General features: G+C 44.1%; 2 protein-coding genes across 2 annotated transcripts in view; one reads left to right on the plus strand and one right to left on the minus strand.

Moving 5' to 3' along the window:
* The window catches only part of LOC102457330 (pre-mRNA-processing factor 39-like), a 36,493-nt gene extending 19,782 nt beyond the window's left edge, over positions 1-16,711 (plus strand). The window contains exons 7-14 of the mRNA XM_006136579.4: positions 447-554; positions 1,355-1,519; positions 2,517-2,643; positions 4,018-4,286; positions 6,646-6,830; positions 8,833-8,907; positions 10,773-10,926; positions 16,129-16,711. Coding sequence (XP_006136641.3) covers positions 447-554; positions 1,355-1,519; positions 2,517-2,643; positions 4,018-4,286; positions 6,646-6,830; positions 8,833-8,907; positions 10,773-10,926; positions 16,129-16,191 — 1,146 coding nt within the window. The 3' untranslated portion in view covers positions 16,192-16,711. The remainder of the gene's footprint in view (positions 1-446; positions 555-1,354; positions 1,520-2,516; positions 2,644-4,017; positions 4,287-6,645; positions 6,831-8,832; positions 8,908-10,772; positions 10,927-16,128) is intronic.
* A 246-nt stretch (positions 16,712-16,957) lies between these two features.
* MRPL49 (mitochondrial ribosomal protein L49) lies at positions 16,958-20,906 on the minus strand. Its single transcript, XM_075939143.1, has 4 exons — positions 20,774-20,906; positions 20,426-20,591; positions 18,123-18,247; positions 16,958-17,125 (listed from the first exon to the last, which is right to left on the minus strand). Exons 1-4 carry the CDS (start codon positions 20,867-20,869, stop codon positions 16,979-16,981), a joined length of 534 nt encoding a protein of 177 aa, XP_075795258.1. The 5' UTR covers positions 20,870-20,906; the 3' UTR covers positions 16,958-16,978.
* Between the last annotated feature and the right edge of the window lie 32 nt (positions 20,907-20,938).

Raw genomic sequence — 20,938 nt, forward strand, 5'->3', positions numbered from 1 at the left:
CAAGGTTTCCACTTTGGAGCATTTTCCCAACCTGGAGAACTGCAGGAATTGGTGGTAGTGACCTCATTATGGATCACTTATTACTGTAAGCCATGATACCTCAACATGATAGAAAGGATTAAGATGTGAAACCTAGAATCTTGTTATTGAAGATACCCTGGCAGTTCTTGTCAAAGACAGCCTGTGACCCTCCTTTTTTGGCCACATTACGACGTACTCCAGCTACGTGCTGGCTCCTTGAAATTCTCCTCTTTTAATTTCATTTGAATTAAGAAGCCTGCTTTACCAACTGTTTTAAAGCTTTAGATAGCATGGCTGTGCTCCACATCAGAGGCAGCCATTATATAGTGATCCTTTCACACATGGTTTCTTAAGATCTAAATGAGATGGAAGGTACTATAAAGACGTAGGTTATTACCATCTCTTTTCTCTGGTTCCTCTTCCAGGGAGACCTGGACCAGGACAAGATCCGGGAGCTCGTTATCTCCATCCGACAGCAAGTGTATACCCAGAACGAGACAGAAGTCAGCAAGCGCTGGAACTTTGAGGAAGGGGTAGGTAGCCATGGACTCAGCTGTAGGAAAGACTCCATGGCATGGACGAGGTGCTTAGCAGCATCCACTATCTGAGTTGATACCTCAGTCCCTATGTGCAGAAGCCTTAGGTTCTGTTTGGTGAAGGGAAAAACATGGAAGGTTTTGGCAGGAGTTCGCAGAAGTCTTTGTGTAGTTTCACACAGCCATCTCTAATGGAATGATCTAAAGCCAGAGGGGATGGCTCAGTGCTCTCAGTATTATGTTAGTCCTACCTAGACTTCCCATGGTGGAATCATTACTTCATCCTTCTGATGTAGTTAAGCTGAGCATGGTGTTGTAGTGGGGGGCTGGCAGACGTAGGGCATAACCTGAGCTCCTGTCTTTACATGAACTCAAGATTTCATAGTGCTTTTTGTAAGAGAGATAACTGGCCACATTTTGCTTCCTTTGCTGCTGTGTATTGTGGGTTTCCTCTCATCTCACCTCCAGACATGGCTGCATTTGCTGCCTGGATAGCATTTCACAAACTATATCAGGATAGGTGAGGGGATGTACTATTATGGTGCCCCTTCAACAGCTCCTCCCAGGGCTGAACGCTGCTTTGAATGTCTGCTAATATCTTGTGACATCGAAGAATCCTAGTCAGGGCTGCATTGTACAAGGCACTGTAAAGCTAAATACAGTTTCTGCCCCTGAGAACATTTTCGCTATGTTAACTCTCCCATGCCATCCTGTGACAGAGCTTGCTTTCTCTGCAGCCCTCTCTTACCTGTCTTGAGAACCTCTGTTTATTCCTCCCCACCCAAAACATTTTGCAGATCAAGAGGCCATACTTTCATGTCAAGCCCCTGGAACGAGCACAGTTGAAGAACTGGCGCGACTACCTTGACTTTGAGATCACCAGTGGCTCCCATGAGCGCACCATTGTGCTTTTTGAGCGCTGTGTCATTGCCTGTGCCCTTTACGAGGAGTTCTGGATCAAAGTGAGCACCTTCCTTCTTTCTCCTCCTCCCTAGGGGTTGCCCCGCATGTCTGAATCTTGCTGACTTCACGCTGAAGATGGGCAGTGCTGTGCTCCCCTCTTTCTCACACACCACTCCAGCTCTGCTTCTAAGGCAGTTAAGGGGATGCTATAAAAATCTCCTCATAGCTGTGTGTTGTCTTAGCCCTGGAAGATGTTTACCATATTTTCATATGTCTGAAGACAGACAGGAAATAAGCCAATCCAAAACCTCGCTGCAGTCCCAAATGTTCAAGGATTTGTGTCTATATTCTGCAGCTAAGAGCAAATTTTAACTTGAATACTTCCGGCTGCTTTTTTTTTTTTTTTTAATGGCTGTGGGTAAAGGGGGAAGCATCTGCCAAATCCTTAGGGCACACGGGCCTACTGGGGTTTACAGACCTGGAACAGAATTGTTGGATGGCGTCTCTTGCTGTTTCACAGGTTTGAAGTAAATTGCATTTACCCTCTAGCACTAGGCAGGGTCTAGCAATTCTGCTCCGCTTTAGCATTGGGCAGAGTCCCCTAGCTCTTGGACTAAGCCAGCAGCGTCTTGTGGGGTGGGGGTATAAATGCTCCCTGGGAATCAGAGTTAATTCTGCACCAGGGCCTGTCATCCCTTCCCACCCTGGCTGTTGCCCACATTTACTTGTGCAGTCAGCACGAGTTCAGGTGGTGCTCTCTTACGGATTTCCAAACGTTTCATTTATTTTTTTTTATTCTGCATGTATATTGTGGAGCAAAATTCTAACACCCTTCTTTTAAATTCCGTTGCTGCTTTTTATCTGCCCGTGTTTCCTACCTGCCTAAGAGGGTGCAGGAAATTCTGAAGAGAGGTGTGTTAAGCCCCTTAACGTGAGTGCACCATAACCTTCTCAATACAAGCTGATGTAGCAGACTTTCATACATTCTATGCCACAGAAAGTGGGCAACCTTAACGCATTCTTGTTTTTTTTGTATCCCCACTCCTTCTAATCTAGTACACGAAATACCTTGAGAACCACACTGTGACTGGGGCCAGGAGTGTCTTCCAACGAGCTTGTGGCTACCATCTCCCCAGGAAGCCTAACATCCACCTCCTGTGGGCTGCATTTGAAGAGAAGCAAGGTTAGAGGAAACTTACCCTATCTGCACCCCTCTGCTGATTTGCTGACCTCAGAAACCCTTGGTTAGCTGGAAGTTGACTTTATTAAGCAGTTCAATAGTGGGAGAAGTGGAAGAGTTTCTCATTGACATGTCACTAAGCCCACCCAACCCACTGTTTTGGAGTGTTCGCAACAGCCTGTTCAGTGAATCTTATTGAAAGGTTGAGGCCAGATCTTAAGGGACAGACATGACTGATTTAATTCTGGACTCTAAAATTAGCTCTTCAGGTGCTAGTCTCTCCCAGAATGCTTAGTGGGCAAAAGAATCTGGAAATACTGGGTTAAGATTTTAAAATCAGCTAGTGAGTTTTAGTGCCCAGCTTGACACCTGATGTTTTCTTAGGGGTTGAATGCTTAGTAGTTTGAAAATCCAGGCTCCTTTAAGATATCTCAAGTTGAACAAAATCACTAACCATTTCTCTTGGCTCTGGCCCACTTGCTTATAAACTCACATATAAGTTGGGAAACCGCACTGGGGTGTGTCTTAAAACCCCCAGTAGAGAAGAGCTGCAAAAATTATTTGAGAGTTGGAAAAAAATTTTTGGAGAGGCTTAAGGAGCTCAATCTCTTTAGCTTACAAAAAAAAAATCAAGAAGTGACTTGATTATGGTGTACCTTCATGGAGGAGGGGGGAAATATTAGATACTTGAGGGACAGATAGTTAAAGAAAGGCAGAACAAGAACTGATGGCTGGAAGTTAAAGCCAGACCAATTCCCATTAAAACAAGGCATGTTTTAAACAGAATGACCTCCCAAGCAAAGTGGTGGATTCTCTCTCTCGAGGTCTTCAAATGAAGACTGGATGTCTTCCTGGAAGATATTTCCATCAATTACATGGGGGGAAATGGCTGATTTACTAGTTTATATTACACAGGAGATCAGACTAGACAATCTAATGGTCTCTTCTAGCCTTCATCTGTGAACTGCTGCTTAGTAAGGGACACAGAAACTAAGGAGCTTCTGCCCTCAACCGTTTCCTTTAGCTGCATCCATGTGTTTAAAATGTGTTCTTGTCAGATTTATATTGATTTCAATTGCAAATATTGGCCTCTACCATGTTTAAATTGCAAACCCAAGACCATGATGTGTATCCGTGATGGTGCGCTATCCCCTTCAGTCTTTACAGGCTTAAAGCGGAGGTTAGATGATTTGGAAAATGCCGCTAAATCCTTTAAGCCCCCTAGTGTGGTAAGTTTTGCCTTTGAAACGAGTGAGACTCTCGTACACCATAGATTTAAAGCAAAATAAATATAGCCTCTAAATTCACCGAGCACCACATGTGCTTGCCATGCTACCTGTCTTCACTGCCATTGTCACCCCTCCCACATCTGTGCAGGAGATCTGGAGGAGGCACGTCGCATCTTGAAGTCTTTTGAGGAGTCCATCCCTGGGCTAGCCATGGTTCGGCTGCGGAGAGTAAGCTTGGAGCGGCGACATGGCAACCTGGAGGCAGCTGAAGCTCTGCTGCAGGAAGCCATACGGGACAATGAGGGGATGCCCCTGGCCTCATTTTATGCCATTAAGCTGGCCCGACAGGTGCTGAAAGTTCAGAAGAATCTAATAAAGGCTCGGAAGATTCTCATGGAAGCATTAGAGAAAGATCCGGTGAGATTTTGGGAAGGGGAGGGTGATGCTCCCAAGAAGACTGCAGAAGGGTATCTTGGTGAGACAGTGTCTCTATCCATATAGCCCTGGTATCCGCAGATACCATTATTGTAGATATGGATGCTGATAGCTATTTTATATCTAGAACTCTGAAAATTTGAGGATATCCACGTTATATACACAGCTATCCTCAGGGCTGGACAAATAATGCAATCTACTCACCCGTGGCGAGTAGATTGAAACTCAGAAGAGCTGGGTTCAAGCGATCTGCGCATGCGCAGATCGCTGGACAGCGCAACTGGCGAGCAGGGCTTGCCGTGGTTCGGTGAGCCCTGGATATCCTCATTCATGGATGCAAATATCTGTGGCTCATTTTTGCAGATATGGATGAGGATACAATTGTATTTGTGCAGGGCTCTATCTAGGAGGGAGCAGATGCTGTGGAAGACTGTACAGCATAATTGCATATTTTTATTAGTATATTGATTGCCTCTAGGCTCCTGCTAAGATTGATGGGGTTCTAGGTACTGCACACAGACTTTGACCAAAATGGGAAGAGGGCATCCTTTTATGGTGCTGGTCACCACACAGGCACCAAGTGAGACTTCCCTGCTGCCCCAGAGAGCTCACAGTAGTCAAGGTTTGTGAGGGGTGTAAGATTGTCTAATGTGGCTCATGGGTGTGAGTGCCAACCTCACAGAGGACACCCCAAACCGGTGGTGTTTTCTATAATTAGATTTCACTAACCTAGTAACAAATGTGAACTCATGGATCATTATAACAGTCTTATCATGGAGACATAGACAGTGCCCTTAGACTTTCCAGTCTTTATTGCCACTAGACAAACTGGACTTAGTGATTAACAGTCACTTATACCCAAAATCTTGCCACATTCAGATTGCTTCCAGTCCAAAGAGACCACTCACTTAACTACAGATCAGTTAGTACCTTAGATCTTACACCAAAGAGAATGCCTGAAACCAGTCGTTTAATTAAACTATGTAAAGATTTATTAACTAGGCAAAAGAAATAAAAGTTATTTACAGGTTAAAGCAAGCAAACATACACACACACATGAGTTACAGTAACACTCCAGTTGTCCGGCAGCCAGTGGTCCGGCACTCCTGCTAGTCTGGTACCACCTGGAACCCGGACGTGCTCCAGGCAGCCGGACAATTGGAGTTGCTCTGCCCTGGCCTTCCCCGAGTCAGCCGCTGGTCAGTTTCAGCAGCGGCTGACTTGGGGACGCCCGGGGCAGAGCGCTGCTGGGTTGGTCCCGTAGCGCCGCCCCTCGGATTCAATTTAGAATCTAATCTCTCAGAGTTCAAACAGACAGAAAGATGGAAAATTTTCCTGAGACTGTTTTTTTTCCTTCATTCAGCTTCCAAGTCCACAGGACAAGCTTCCTTGCTTATAGCATTTACCAGTTGTGATAGGGCAATTAACCAGTCTGTTGTTTGGTGATTTTCTTTGATGGCATCTGATTTCGAAAGTCCTTCTGGATGGGTGGGAGGCATATGCTCCAGTGTATAATTTCAGAGAAAATGTTTTCAAAATTATAAAGCAAAATGTACATATTTTCTTATGCATGGAAAACAGGCATTGCAAGTGAGATTAATGTATGCAGCAATTTACAAGCATTTCATAGAGTCTGAACACTAAGAATGATACCTATTTTCAGCAAAACAAATATACAGGTGAACTGGTCTAGTCTCCAGGTACAAGTTTATTCACTGTTAGATTATGTCTGCCTCCTGGGCACAAGCTGGTATTTGTGAAAGGCACTGAGAAAGTAAAACTACACTTCAGCCTGATGTTTTGGAGTGGCCCAGTCAATCAACTTTTAATATGAAAGCAGTCAGGTGAAGATTTATGGGAGTGTGGGGTATGGTAAGTAAGGATCAAAGGGCAACAACCACTCATTGGCTGTTTTGGCTTATTTTGGAATCAAAGTCTTAGTTGAATTCCAGGTTGGACCAGTCCATTCTGCCTCTCACTCACACTTGCAACTGTGTGTGATTATTTTGCTTCTTGTACTAAATCATGGTGCATTATTTTGCTGTGGGTCAGCAGCTATTATGCTCCACTCCAGAGATAGCTACGTTTTGGTAGGGCAGGAGGGATTCCCATAGATAAATGAAGAAGCAATTCACAACAAGAGCAGCTGGGGAATTTTTTGAGTGCTGGAGAGACCACCCCATAATTCCTAGAGCTGAAGGTTATGCATCCTTGGTCCTAAGATATATATTGTCAGCAGGGAGATTTCAGCAAAACTTCTCTGGTGCCTTCTTAACATATCTTTTTACTCCTGGGCCAAGCACCACATCTCTGATATTTAATTCTCCCCCATGTCATGTAGGAAAATGCAAAGCTCTACACCAATCTCCTGGAGATAGAGTTCAGCGCTGATGTCAGGCAAAATGAAGGCAACACCATGAACTGCTTTGAGAGAGCCCTGAACAGTGGCCTCCCTGAGGAGACCAAGATTGTCTTCTCACAGCGGAGAGTGGAGTTCCTTGAGGACTTTGGTTCTAGCATACACAGGTAAGAGAATACCCTATTAGTGTGGGGCTGTTTCTGAGACCCTCACCTCTTGGGTACAAAAAGGCAGATAATAATATCTGACCCGTCTACAGTGCTTGTATTCAGCAGATCCTGAAGTTGGCTGGTACCATTATCCCCCATTTTACAGACGGGGGAAATTGAGGCATAGGAGTTGCCCAGGATCACCCAAAAGGCCAGTGGTAGAGCTAGTAATAGAGCCAAGGCCTCCTGCATCCCATTCCAGGGAGTACTGGGATGCCACACTGCCCCTTGTGCCAGTACCCAGAGAGCAGAGTGTTCTTACAGTTCTCCTTCACTCTGAAAGATACCTGATTGATGGTTCTAGATTCGAGAATTAAGCTTTCTGCTCTTACAGAATCCTCTAGCTCTGGAACTGACTTTGGGTTAAACTGTAATTAATGGAGTAATGCCAGTAATGGAGTAATGCCAGCCCCCTGCCCTTGAATTACCTCTAGGGACAGTAGTTGAGACTTGAGGGCTTAATCTTCCATCTTTCAAGTCTGCCAATAAGGGAGCCAGTCTAAAGTCAGAAGAGACTTGGGCTAGAAAAGTTGAGCCATAGAGATCCTCTTGAGACTGTCACCTGATGGGCTGATCATACCACTGAGCCTGCCTACCTGACCTTTGGGGCACTCCACCACCATGTCTGGCTGAGCCAGAACCTTTGGTCTCCCCCAGCGATGGCACAGAGTTGGGTCATGGCCCACAGCAGAGCAACAAGGACACAGAGTTCCACTCAGCTCTGGGAATGCTCAGTCAAAGGGATTTGACACAGCACCAATGGAACCAGAACCCCAAATTTATCCATCTTTGCATAAAAGTTTTATACAAAGCAAGCTCATAAGTTCACTCCCTTTATCAATGAAAGAGCAAGATGCACAGTTGTTGCCCCCCCATAACAATTATTTACACCTGAGTATATTAATAAACAAAAGTGGTTTTATTAAATATAAAAAGCAGCATTTAAATGATTTCAAGTAACAGCAGACAGATCAAATTAAGTTACTAAGAAAAACAAAACAAAATATGCCAGCTAAGCTTACTACTATAAGAAATTTGTTTCAATTTCTTACCCTAACAGTAGTTCTAAAAAATTTTTCTTGCAAGTTAGGCAGCATCCTAACTTGAGCCTGATCCTTCCTCCTATTCAGTCCTAGATGTTTCCAGCAGTCATCTGGGTGCTAAGCAGAGTGTGTCTTGATGTATGGCAACTGCCTCTATTGTTTGGTTTCCTGCCTATACATAGATTTTACCCAAGGTGGAAAGCATTTGGGTTCAGTTTCAACCCTTTCACACTCCCCATGGAAAAGTACACATCAAATGGGTTCCAGCATCAGGTGACCTGGCCATGTGTCTTGGAAGGACCAATCATAGTTCAGGTGTACAGAAAAGCAAGATCATTCAGACATCATTCACAGGAGCACTGGACCATTAAGTTCCTTGAATACTAGTAATGGCCTTCATTAGCCCATCTAGATATATAAATAGATGTATACTTCATATTTCTAACTTCAAGCACAGGAATGATACATTCACACACACAGGATATGATATATACATTCAGCGGATTACAAGCTTTTCAATGACAGGTTTTGCATAAAACATATTTGAGTTAAGACCTATTCATATTCAAAAACTTATTTCTCTAAAAATATGTGTGCACAATATTACAGGACCACTAGTCTGACCAGCATCTCAACACGCTAGTGGTGAGAATGAGGTCAACAGGAGTAAAATACCCATCTTGTTGCAGGGTAAAGAGTTGGCTCAAATGGTTGGATTTCAGCATGCTACTTCTATTCGCACCCCTGGTAGGAAGCACCAAGAGCTAGTGGAAGCTCGGGGCAAAACAAAGCACTTTCAAAGTTAGAGGTGCAAAAGCTTGCTCTTGTCACCAGTGCAAATGGTAAAATGACTGATATACATGCAGCAAGTTCTCCTGTTCTTGACCATCTGTATTCTTGACCATCTGTATTCCCAGCTTGCTGACAGCGTATGATGAACATCAGAAGTTCCTTAAGCACCAGATGACTAGGAAAAGAGCCCCTGAGAATGGGTAAGGCACAGATGTTACTAATTTTTAAACAGCCTCACATACAGTTGAATAGAGAAGACAGTCAAAATATTATATATGAATTAGATCAGGGTGGCCAAACTTACTGATCCTCTGAGCTGCTCATGACAGTCTTCAGAAGTTCAAGAGCCAGGGCGTGCCTGCTGGAGCTTTCTCACAGGAGGTGCCTACCAGGGCTCCAGCCCCACTTCTATTGAAGCACCAAGCCCTGGCAGGCACACCCCACAGGAATGAACCCTGCCCTCCTAGGCAGAAACCGGAGACAACATATGGGGGAGCATGTGGGATCCCTCACAGATTTTTGCCACGATTTGCTGACCCTGCTTGTTACATGGTGTCACCAGGCCCCTCCCAGCATGGAAGCTGATGGAGCCCTCAGGCTGGAAGGTGTGGCTCAAGAGGCCGGGCAGTGCAAACATCTGGGAGCTGCAAGGAATGCTGCTGGTTTTACTTTTGCCTCTCCTTATGGAGCTAAAGCAGCAGCCCCTCCCTGCAGCTCCCATCTGTTTGCTTCCGCCTCTCCATGTGGAGCTAACACCTGGGAGCTGCAAAGAGAGGTCACTGAGCGTAAGGAAGGAATGCCTGGGGTGTGCAATTCAAACTGTTTGGGGGATAAATCTTTAAATTGTGCCTCCAACTCTCAGCAGGCACCGGTTATCTATAGTGAAAGTCCTTAGCACCACCACCTTGTCGCCCCACAATCCTGCCCCATGCCTAGTAGTTGAAAAATGGGAGAGAGAAGTAGGGGCAATGAACCTCATGCAACTCATGAACTACAGTTTGGCTATCCCTGAACTACTTGATCTCAAGGACTAGAGAAATAGAAATGGGATGAAACTGAATAGCACAAAGTGCAAGTTTGTGCACTTAGAAACTAATAACTTCATCTTTAAATCATGTGCTCGTCAGTTGGAAATGAGGACGAAAAGATGTCAGTGTGTAAGTCAGTTAAGGTATAAGGTTTACTGAGATCCATCAATGTGATGTAGTCATGTAAAGGGCAAATGCAGTCATTTCAGGTGAGAGATTTCCAGTTGAGATAAGGAAGTAATAATGTCATTGGGAAAGGTACTTGTAAGAGCTCATCTGCAGTGCTGTGTGCGAGCCTGGTCATTTGTGTTCAAGAAAGATGAATCCAAAGTGGCATGTTTGCAAGAAGGGCTCCTAGGATGATAGGAGAATGGACAGCCAGTCTGAGTGAAGACTGAAAGAAATGGGTTTGTCTGATCTGGCAAAATGAAGGTTGAGAAGGGATCTGATAGTTCTTTGAGTACACTGGAAGATAAACCTCAAGGAGGGAGAAGAGCTGTCAAACTAAAGAACAATGATGGCACACAAACAAATGGAGATAAATTGGCCAAGAATACAGCTAGACTGAAAATGAGAAGGGTATGAACAATCAGAGGATTGGTATTCTGAAACAGTCTGCCAGTAGAAGTGAATAACCAACAAGTTTGAAGATGGACTTGGATCCCAAGTTTGTAAATAGGATTGTAACATGAGGTTGCCTGTGATAGCATGGATTGGACTCAACACAGGGGATTTCTTCTGATCTGTTTTGTTTTATGGTGCACCAGAGTATGTGCTCAGACAGATCTTGGACTGCTTTCTATCCATATCTGATCTTGAACGTCACCCTACTTGATTAGGACTCTTGCTTGTCAACTGTTGTACACAGACTAAGCAGCATCTTTGATGTTTGACATTTTTAATAAAATAATGCACACGCCAGAGCCCAGACAAAGAGGTGCTGTGTGCCATACTGGATTTCCCCTCTCTGATTCCAGACTCCTCTAGGCCCTGTGCTGTGAACAGAGTTATTGATTGCATTTTAAACTTTTTTCCAGCTGCTCTGATGAACCAGAAGACAAAAAGCTGAGAGCTGAGGATTCTCATGGGATGCTCAATCCTGGGATTACTGCTGCAGGCATGGCACCAGCGATGGGCGGAGACATGAGCACCAATCCAGCAGCCGCTTATAACTACAACACCTGGTATCAGGTCAGCAGTGTTGCACTAATGCAGTTTTCTGAGCCCTGAATGCTAATGCATCTGGTAGGATTGAAATATGTGACATGTTCCCATGTTCTTTCCCTGTTTATAGCAGGATAGCAGCTCTGCTATAATTCAGATTGCAAGTTGATTACTGATTAAGAAGATTGCTATAAAATCAGTATAGTGACTCAGCATAGTGTGATTACTAGCTGTGTCTTACAGGGACGTGGGAATAGTTAGTGGATCAAATTTGGATGTTGAGCAGTGGAAAAGTAGGTTGTGTTACATTGGTGCTGAGAGATTTTTTTTTCTTTAAAGAGGAAATTAAATGCTTGAAAATGTCAACATTGCCTTAGTGGTGTCTTATGCTCTTTCAGAATTTAGAGAGTAGCTAAGTTTAAACCACAGAACACCAGGAAATTAAGAGTGAAGGTATATTCCCCATTCTTCCCCACAAAGCAACCTTAACACTGCCTTTTTTAAGCAGTACCCTGCCTACTATGCCAATAATGTCCATACTAAAACTACCACCTTGCAGATGCTACAGAGCACATGAGCACTGTAGGACCCAGTCTAAGTACCTTCTTTTTGCTAAGACAATCCTTGCATTTAGGTCAGGTGTGATGAACAAGGGCTATTTACACTCAAACATAATGTATTTTACACAGACCATCCCAGACCTGCTAAATGTTACCTCCCCTTCACCCTTACCCTGGGAACTCCTTCTAAGTTATTGCCTTCACTTATCCCTCACAAAGCCTTAGACCACAGACTACCAACAAAATCCCTTTGGGTTCTACCATGTGGGCAGGGGACTGGACTCGACCTCTCGAGGTCCCTTCCAGTTCTAGTGTCCTATGATTCTAAGAAGATACCTTTTGTGTACCTCTGTTGACCAAACCTGTAGAACTTGGCAGTTAAAAGAGAAATACTTACTCCTTTAAAGTACATGTGCACCTCCCTTCATATCACAGTAACAGGTCTTCATGATGCTCCTATCAATCCCTTCGCCATTCATTCTACCACTGAACATAAGTGGTGTGCATGCAGATTAATACTGGAATTTGGAACTCTGGAAAACAATGGCATTCTCTCTTAGAATTTCCTTGTATCTGCTTATTGTAGATTCATAGCTTTTAAGGCAAGCAATGAAAATTGGATCTTCTAGTCTGATCACCTGTATAGCACAAACCAGAGAATGTCACCCAGTTGCCTCTATATTGAGCCCAATAACTTGTGATTGACTGAAGTATCCAGTCTGGATTTGAAGTCCTCAAGAGATGGAAAATCCACCATTTCTGTTTATAATTTTATTCTTTACAACCACCTTTCCTGATCTATTTCTAGTAGCTATTGCCAGCTGTGGGCAGTAAGTAGGCAGAGTTAAGTTTGCATTGAAGGGGTAATAGTATATGTCTTAGTTCCATATTTTCTGGTTTTAAAAGATTTTTGGTTCATCACTGCACATTCTAGAAGAGCATAAGGTAGGGCTGGGGAGCCTTAACTGTGTGTTAACAAAGTTCTAGGGTCTTTAATAAAGAAGAGTGTGATCTCTGGTGATGGGATCAAAGGGCTGGGCTTTAGGATTCCTGGGTTTTGTTCCTAGCTTAGAGAGTTTTTTCAGATGTTTAGGAGAGGGGTGAGAGTTAGTTGTCTGCATTTTATTCCCAATTTTGGATGGGGAATGAGTTCTTATTGCAAAAATAGAGCATCAGGACTCTTAGGGTATGTCTACATTGTATTCCTCTTTCGAGAGAGGAATGCAAATACAGGTGAATGAAATTGCAAATTAAGCATGGATTTGAATTTCCCGCGCTTCATTTGTATAATGGCGTCTGGGCACTTTTTCAAAATACCCTATTTCAAAAGAACAAACGCCGTCTAGATGGAGTTATTTTTAAAAAAACAACAACCCTTCTTTCGAAATAACCCTTACTCCTTAAAAAATGAGGTTTAAGGGTTATTTTGAAAGAAGGTTTTTTTCTACCCCCCAACCCAATGCCTCATCCCTCCCCCAGAGCCAGGCACATACCCCTTCTAAGCCAGTGACTCCCCCAGAGCCAGGCACTCCCAGTCCCCCCCCTCCTACCCCAGCCGAATGCCTGGGTCCTGGAGCTGCCACCACACATTTCTTCCTCTGGTACTGGGGCAGCATGAGCACAGCGGCTGGCTGTGAGCATGTGCTGAAGCACAGAGCGGCCCAGCCGGCTATAATCTGCAGTCAGCCACATGCTCCAAACGGCCAGCAGGCCGCACTTTATTTTTTTATAAAATGTAGTGGCAGGCTGCAAAAAATTTTGATAGGGCTGTATGCAGCCTGCCAGAGGCCTATTTGACATGCCTGGTCTAGAGGAATTGCTCCATAATTTCAAATTATTAACCATCATAAAATGTAAACCTCCTTGCTCGAGACCCAATAATTGATTGGTGTTAGGAAGGAAGTTCCACTAAGAGTAGGTTATCCCAGGATAATTTGTACAGCAGGTAGGAATGGCCATACTGGGTCAACCAATAGGTCTCTTCAGCCCAGTATCCTGTCTTCTGACAGTGGCCAATGCCAGGTGCCCCAGAAGAAATGGACTGAACAGGTAAACATCAAGTGATCCATCCCATCCAACATTATCCATCCTTTGCCCTGACAAGAGACTAGGGACATCATCCTTGCCTTCCTGGCTAATAGCCACTGATGGACCTATCCTACATGAATGTATCTACTACTTTTTTTGAACCCTGTTAAAGTCTTGGCCTTTGCAACGTTCTTTGGCAAGGAGTTCCACAGGTTCACTGTGCATCATGTGAAGAAATATTTCCTTTTGTTTAAACCTGTTGTCTGTTAATTTCATTTGGTGGCCTCTAGCTCTCATTTACTTCTCATTACACATTTCCCCCTCTTTGCTTTCTTCAGACCAGTCATGATTTTATAGACTTCTGTCATATTACTTTCCCCTCCCGGGCCTTAGTCTTCTCTTTTCCAAGTTGAAAAGTTCCAGTTCTGTTATTCTCTCCTCATATGTTAGCCATTCCACACCCCTGATCTCTTTTTTGAGATGAGGCAACTGCATCTGCGCACAGTATTTAAGATGTGGACATGGATTTATAAAGCGGCAGTAAGATATTTTCAGTCTTATTATGTATTCCTTTCTTCCCAACATTCTGTTTGTTTTGACTGCTGCTGAACTTTGAGTGGATGTTTTCAGAGAATTATCCATGGTGACTCCAAGATCTTTCTCAAATGGTAATAGCTAATTCAGATACCCAGGTTTTGTATGTATAGTTTGGATTATGTTTTCCAATATTCATTGCTTTGCATTTATCAGCATTGAATTTCATCTGCCATTTTGTTGCCCAGTCACCCAGTTTTGTGCGATTTTGAAGCTCTCCACAGTATGCTGTGGACTTAATTATCTTGAGCAGTTGAGTTTCATTTGCAAATTTTGCCACCTTACTGATTACCCCTTTCTTCAGACCATTTATATGTTCAATTGATGCCAATATAGAACCCTGAAGGACACCACTAGTTTAGTTACCTCTGTCCATTCTGAAAACTGATATTTATTCCTACTCTTTGTTTCCTATCTTTTAATCAGTTACCAATCCATGAGAGTGGACCTTCCCTCTTATCCTGTGACAACTTAACTTTACTTTAGGGTATTTGGTGAGGGATCTCGTCAAAGGCTTTCTGGAAATTGAATATACTATATCTACTGGATCCCCCTTGCCCAGATGTTATTGGCCCCCTTACAGAATTCTAGTAGATTGGTGTGGTGTGACTTCCCCTCACAAATACCATGTTGACTCTTCCGCAAACTGTGTTCATCTATGTATCTGACAATTATGTTTTTTAAAGATAGGCTTACCAGCCTGTAAGTGCAAGGATCACCTTAGGGATGTAAGAGAGCTTAAGCTTATAGGGTAGTGGTCCACTACTTGGATTCTCTCCCCCACCCCTGCTGCTGACTCTATATCAGAGACAGCAAGGGGCAGAAGCACGGTCTCCGCTTCCCTCCCCTGCACTGCCTCTATTAGAGGCAGTCTGAGGGAGGCTTCTCTAGCAGCAGCCCCTGTCCGCAGGGTGTCCCAGCTTCCCGCTGGGACCCTTTGTTGACAGAAGCTGCTACTGGCTGGGCTGGCAGCCCCACTCAGTCCCTGCTTGTGTTGGGTTGGGGACTAAACCCTGTTGTGGCTCTGCAGTTTAAAATTCAATAAGACCTGGGGGGCTGGCTGCCCAACTCCTACTGCCCTTTAAATTGTAGAGCTGCAGCGGGATTTGGACCCAGCGCGAGCCATGACTTAGGCTTCCCCTATTGAGTAGTCAATAAAAATTCTAACAACTATTCAATTACTAAAATAAACCTCAATTTAACATGCCTAGATCACCTCTGGAGCCCTTTTTAAAAATCAGCATCATATTAGTCATTTGGTACAGAGGATGATGTAAAAGGATAGGTTACAAATCATAGTAATTCTGTAATTACCCATTTGAATTCTTTTAGAACTCTTGGATGAGTGCCATCTGGTTTTTTGGTGACTTGATACTGTTTAACAATTTGTTCCAAAGCCACCTCTAATGACACCTTGACCTGAGACATTTCCAGAGTTCTGTCACCTAAAAAGAACGTCTCTTTTGGGACTCTTCCTCATGTCCTTAGCTGTGAAGACTGACGTAGAACATTCATTTAGTTTATCAACAATGTTCTGATCATCCTTTAGTGCTGGTGTTTTTTGGTTGGGTTTTTTTTTTTTTTTTTTTTTTTTTTGGTTGTTTGGTTTTTTTGCTATTTGACTAGTTCAGATTCTTTTTTGGCCATCTTAATTATGTTTCTTTCATTGCTTCTGTTACTTAGCTTGTTAACCACAGTGACTTTTTGGGTTCTCTTTATTTGGGGTTATACATTTAAAATTGGCAGGAGGGTAGCTACTGTCCACGATCAGACAGGATATGGGACTAGGAAGTGAATCACTGATCTGATCCACTATAGCAAACTTCACTTTCCTAGCCTAGTCCATTGTTACTGTGAGCTGTTTAACAATGGTTATATTGCATTCTAGAAGTGGATGAAATGCTTCCTTTATGTATAGTATTTTAGATCCTTTGGGTTAAGGGTGCTATAGAAATTTAGTTATGGTGGCTTCACTGTCAAAGGGGAAGAAGTTAGTATTGTGCTTTGCCACACTGTAATTATGTCCTCTGTTCTGTTTCAAATGCAGAACTACGGCGTCTACGGGTATCAAAATCCATGGAACTACAACCAGTATTACCCACACAGCTGAAAGTGACAAAGTGTGAGAGATGCAATCAGTTCAAAAGATCAAGGAGCAGCCACTTTACATTTGCTTCCAAGAAAAGACATGAAAGGAAAGTGGCTATTGACTCTCTGTAAGAGAGAGAAACTGAACTGTCTTATTAAAGTCCCATTTCTCCCCTCATTGTGGTGCCCTAACTCCTTCCTTAACCCACATTATGAACTGGGTTAGATCATGTCTGATCTTCATCTCCAATGGTGGCTACTGCCTCTTTGCACTGAATTGATCTCTTTTAGTGGGGAAAGTCTAAGAATCATTTCCTGTCTGTGGTGAATTCAAACTAGCCTCACTGCAGACCAACAGGGATCCAAAAGCTGAAGTCACTTGGCAACAGCAACCCATGAATGATTCCTTACTTGGTGCTCATAGAGCAGAAGTTTTTTTTAAATTAACTTTATTGCAACAATCACCCAGGGAAGGGTCATTTTGTAAACTTTTCCTGTACATTTCATGTGGTGTAAATAAACATACAATTAATCAGACCGTATTCTTCTGTGGAGCAAAAGATGGAGTTTTGTTCATGTGGGTGTCGTAGTACAGTTCTCTCTCGGCAAACAATATTGTGCTAATATGATAACATGAGTTTTCCTGTTTTTGATGGGGTATAATATAGAGGTTACTGGAAACTTGTGCCCCTGTGGTTCCTTGCAGCTGGTTCATCTGGATCTAGATTAGTTATAAGCAAGAACACATCATCCTTAGCAGGGGACAGATAGTATTAATCAGCACAAAGAAAACAGAACTGTTTGTTTATTTAAAACCCCTTGTTCAACAGCCACTCTTTCAGTTCATTGTCAAAATAGCCTTTAATACGGATGCTAGCAGTGACTTCATTGACTTGAATAGGTGGTGGTTTCCCAGCAAGCTGAGTGAGGAACTCCTTAACTTCCTTCTCCAGGGCCTGAAGTTAAAGAAACAGAACAAAAATCATGTCTCTATTTAACTAAATCAAATTGACAACCCAAAATTTGGTTTAGTCATCAAATACTAGGCCAGGCTCTCAGCTGTTAGGATCATGTTTGACTTGGTTTAAAGCTGGGCATGCATCAGGCATAACACCAAATAGTCCAGACATGTTAATTGTGTTGTAGGAGCTGTACGAACAGCAGTCACTAGTTTTGCTAGTCTGGTATTCTGCTTCCTGTTGTGGTAGATAATTCTTTTACAAATATAACTCAATTTTCTGCACCCATGCATGGGAGGAGGAAACTCCTCAGGAAAAAGAACTTTACTTTTTGTTCTGGACTTGAATAGCATCCCTATTAGCTTTTTTCTAAACTAATGGCTGTTATGGGGAATATGTAATTGTCTCTCCAGCTGCTCAGCTCTGAAGGCAGCACTGCCATCACCAGCAGCGCAGCAGTAAGAGTAGCATTACTGCATTCCCCCTCCCCCTTTTTGGGTCAAGACTCAAATTACCATGAAATTTCAGATTTAAATAGTTGAAATTATGAAATGTACTCTTAAAATCCTATGATTGTGAAATTGTCCAAAATGGACCAAATTTGGTAGATCCCTCACTATAATTCTTTGATTTGCTGTAAGACTTTTGCAGAATACAGCCACTCCCCGAGTTACAACCACCTCTACTTATGACCATCCGCACTTACGACCAAAGCAGTCGTAAATGTGGATCCGTGTTACAAACGGCGATCCGTGCTTATGAACAGCGTGGTTGCCATGTAACTCTATAGGATCCGAGTTACGAACACTTCGAGTTACGGACCAAGTGTTGGTCCATAACTCAGGGAGCGGTTGTACATTCAATACATTTTCTCCTATTAAATTTGCATTCCATTTTGAGGGGTAAGGAGAATCATTGAATGTACACTTTTAGAAGCTGTGTAATTGTGGATCTGCTGTTCGTCCCTAGTGGAATGAGTTGGAATAGCACATACCCAGATATCACCTTCAATTTTCCTGATGACAGTCATCCGCCTGTTGCCACTAGTAATGTCCTTATAGACTGGAACGTTGTGCATCCGGGAACGTCTTACAAAGTAAGGAAGGGCAGGTGGAGTATCTAATCAAAAAAATTGATTTCAACTCTAGGCTAGAACAATGTCTGGTCTGTATGCTCCACTAGTGAGCTGCAATCAGAATAGTGACTCTGATGAAGCTCAAGTCATTTCAGTTTGCAACTCTACTCTCCCTACCACAACCTTTCACTAACATCTAAAAATTCAACTGGGTTGTTCCTGGCTAAGGCAGTCACTGGTAAATATGCAATCGGAATTTAGCAGCCTTATGCATAAAGGCAGAACAGACACCTGTTCATGCCAGTAACTTTACTAGGGAAAAACCCCCAAAAAACAAATTGTCACTTTTCTGATACCAACTACTAACAAGGTTTGTATTTCTCAAGTTTTAGAAACATAGGATAAAGTATTCCAACAGCCAGCCTATGTTGATGGAAGGACTACTACAAGCATTAGTCTCTTTCTGTACCATACTCAAAATCACAAATCTTTCAGGTTACAGGAAACGAGGCCAGCATTAGGGGCCGTCAGGAGAGACTGCTATTGTTTGACTGCCTTCTGGTCCTAGAAAAATGTACCTTTCTATACCTAAAAAATGTAGGTTTCAGAGACAAAAGGGCACCTGTTATTGCATAAAAACTTCCTCATACCAAAATATCTCTGTAGCAGGGATGGGCAATTACAAATAATGGGTGGGCCACATGATTGGCCCTCCTTCACCTCAGTGGGCTGCAGTAACCCATTGCCCTCTGGATATTCACCCCTCGTGCTCTCCCACATGCCTTCCAAACTGAGGCTCCAGAGTCACACACTGCTCCCTCCCTTCCCAGCAGTTTCAGAATGTGTGAATTGCCTGATTTGCACTCAGTGCCCACCTTGCTCCATCACAGCTCTAGGAGGGACAGAGCATGAACCAGGCAATTCATGCATTCCAAAAGTGCTGGAAGGGAGGAGCAGGTTAAGTGAGGGGCTCTGGTGCCTCAGTGTGGGTGGGTGGGGGAGGGGAAAGGTGGGCCTGCAAAGCACAGGATGCCCACTACTGGTTTATATATATCATGACTAAAACCCACCACTTTAAAAATCACATGAAAAAAAAACAATCTAATGGAAAATAACAGTGGTTGACACGCGTTCCCCTTCACTTAAGAGCAGTGGCTGTTCTGAGATACTTACATTCAGACTAAAGATGGGTTCCTTGCAACAAAGGAGTGGGTAAGAGAACCTCTGAAGGCTGGATCAGCTGGTGGATACAGATTACCACTGCCCTGCTGCTTCCCCCATCCCCAGGACAATCAAGACCTGGGGATGGGAGTGTGTGAAGTCTCCTTTCCCCACCCCCCAAGGGTGCACAGCACCAGAGGGAATCACCTGCTGTTCTCTCTAGCCTCTGCTCCCAGGCCCTGATAAAGTCTCCTCCCACCCAAGGGGCATGGCATCACAGTGAACAGAAGCAGTTCTCTCTAGCCAGCACATGCCCCAGGCAGGGCGGGGGCAGAGGCTGAGGGAATTCACATGCTCCCAGGCTCTGATTGGCCTGGAGAGTGCTCGAAGTCTTCAGTTGCAGTGCCTAGAGGGAACTGCCAGCTGTTTTAAAACTGCTGGCACTTCTCTCTAGCTGCTTGGGGTAAGTGGGGGGAGAGACTTCATGTGTTTCCCCCACCCCCAGGCTAATCAGGATCTGTGGGCAGAGAACTCTTCCTGCCCTGTCCCACCCCTTCCAGGGGAGCCCAGGTCCCCTTTAGAAATCTATGAAGTGGCTCCCTTTTAAAAATTATTGCCCACCCTTGTCACAACATTACAATCTCTGGCTCTCGGTCAATGCTGTGTAGTATTCCAGCTCTGGCATGCTAAATCAGCACAAAATAGTTGCTACCAGTAGGCTGAGTGGAATTTGTTTTGATAGATAATGTTTTAATTTAAATTTCCAGTTGTGCAAAATCGTGGACTAAGTATTTTATTGATTTAAATTTCCCACAATTGTGAAAACTTAAAACATGTTGAAATTCAAAGTTAAACTGTTAACATACAAACTTATCACATTTAAAATATACAAACTAAATAGTACACCAAATTAAGTTATTAAGCAGTGTTTTTAGGTTGACTAGCTGTGTCAGTTATCAATGAAAATATTTCAGGTTTGTGTGCATGTCGTGAAATGGACTGTTAGTGATGAACTCCTCCCAAGCCTAGCTCCAGGACAGATGCCCTATCTATACGGTTACCTGATGGAGGTCTCCAGCCAGACGGGGTGGGGTACTGGTCGTGTTTGGGGGGAGCAGGAATTCTGGTGGGTGGAATGAGTCTCTCCACAAATTTATATTCTTCAGTGGATTCGACAATCCCGGGGTAGTGAGGATCGCGGGTCTCAGGTTCGTCCCGGGACTGGCTCTGAAACGCACGGGGTGGGGGAGGGAATAACGGTCAGGCCATCCTGCCTGCAGAAGCCACGCGCAGCCCGGCCCATGGCGGGCGCCTTCTCACGGCTCTAGCCGCGCAGCGCTGTGGGGGGCGGGTCCAAGCTGCAGGCGCCAAGGACGAATCAGCCACCCGCGCGTCCCTCTCCTCGGTACCTGCCGGGCTGTCAGCTGCAGCAGCCGCCGAGCCCCCGCGCCCCACAGGCATCTCGGCCGCCTCCTCAGCCCCGCCAGGGACATGGCCGCTGCCATCTTGCTGCCGCCTGCGGCTGGAAGGTGGGAAGGGCTGTGACGTAAAAATCTGGCGCCTCCGCGGGCGAC

This window comes from Pelodiscus sinensis, chromosome 11 (assembly GCF_049634645.1).
Source record: "Pelodiscus sinensis isolate JC-2024 chromosome 11, ASM4963464v1, whole genome shotgun sequence".
Taxonomy (NCBI): Eukaryota; Metazoa; Chordata; order Testudines; family Trionychidae; genus Pelodiscus; species Pelodiscus sinensis.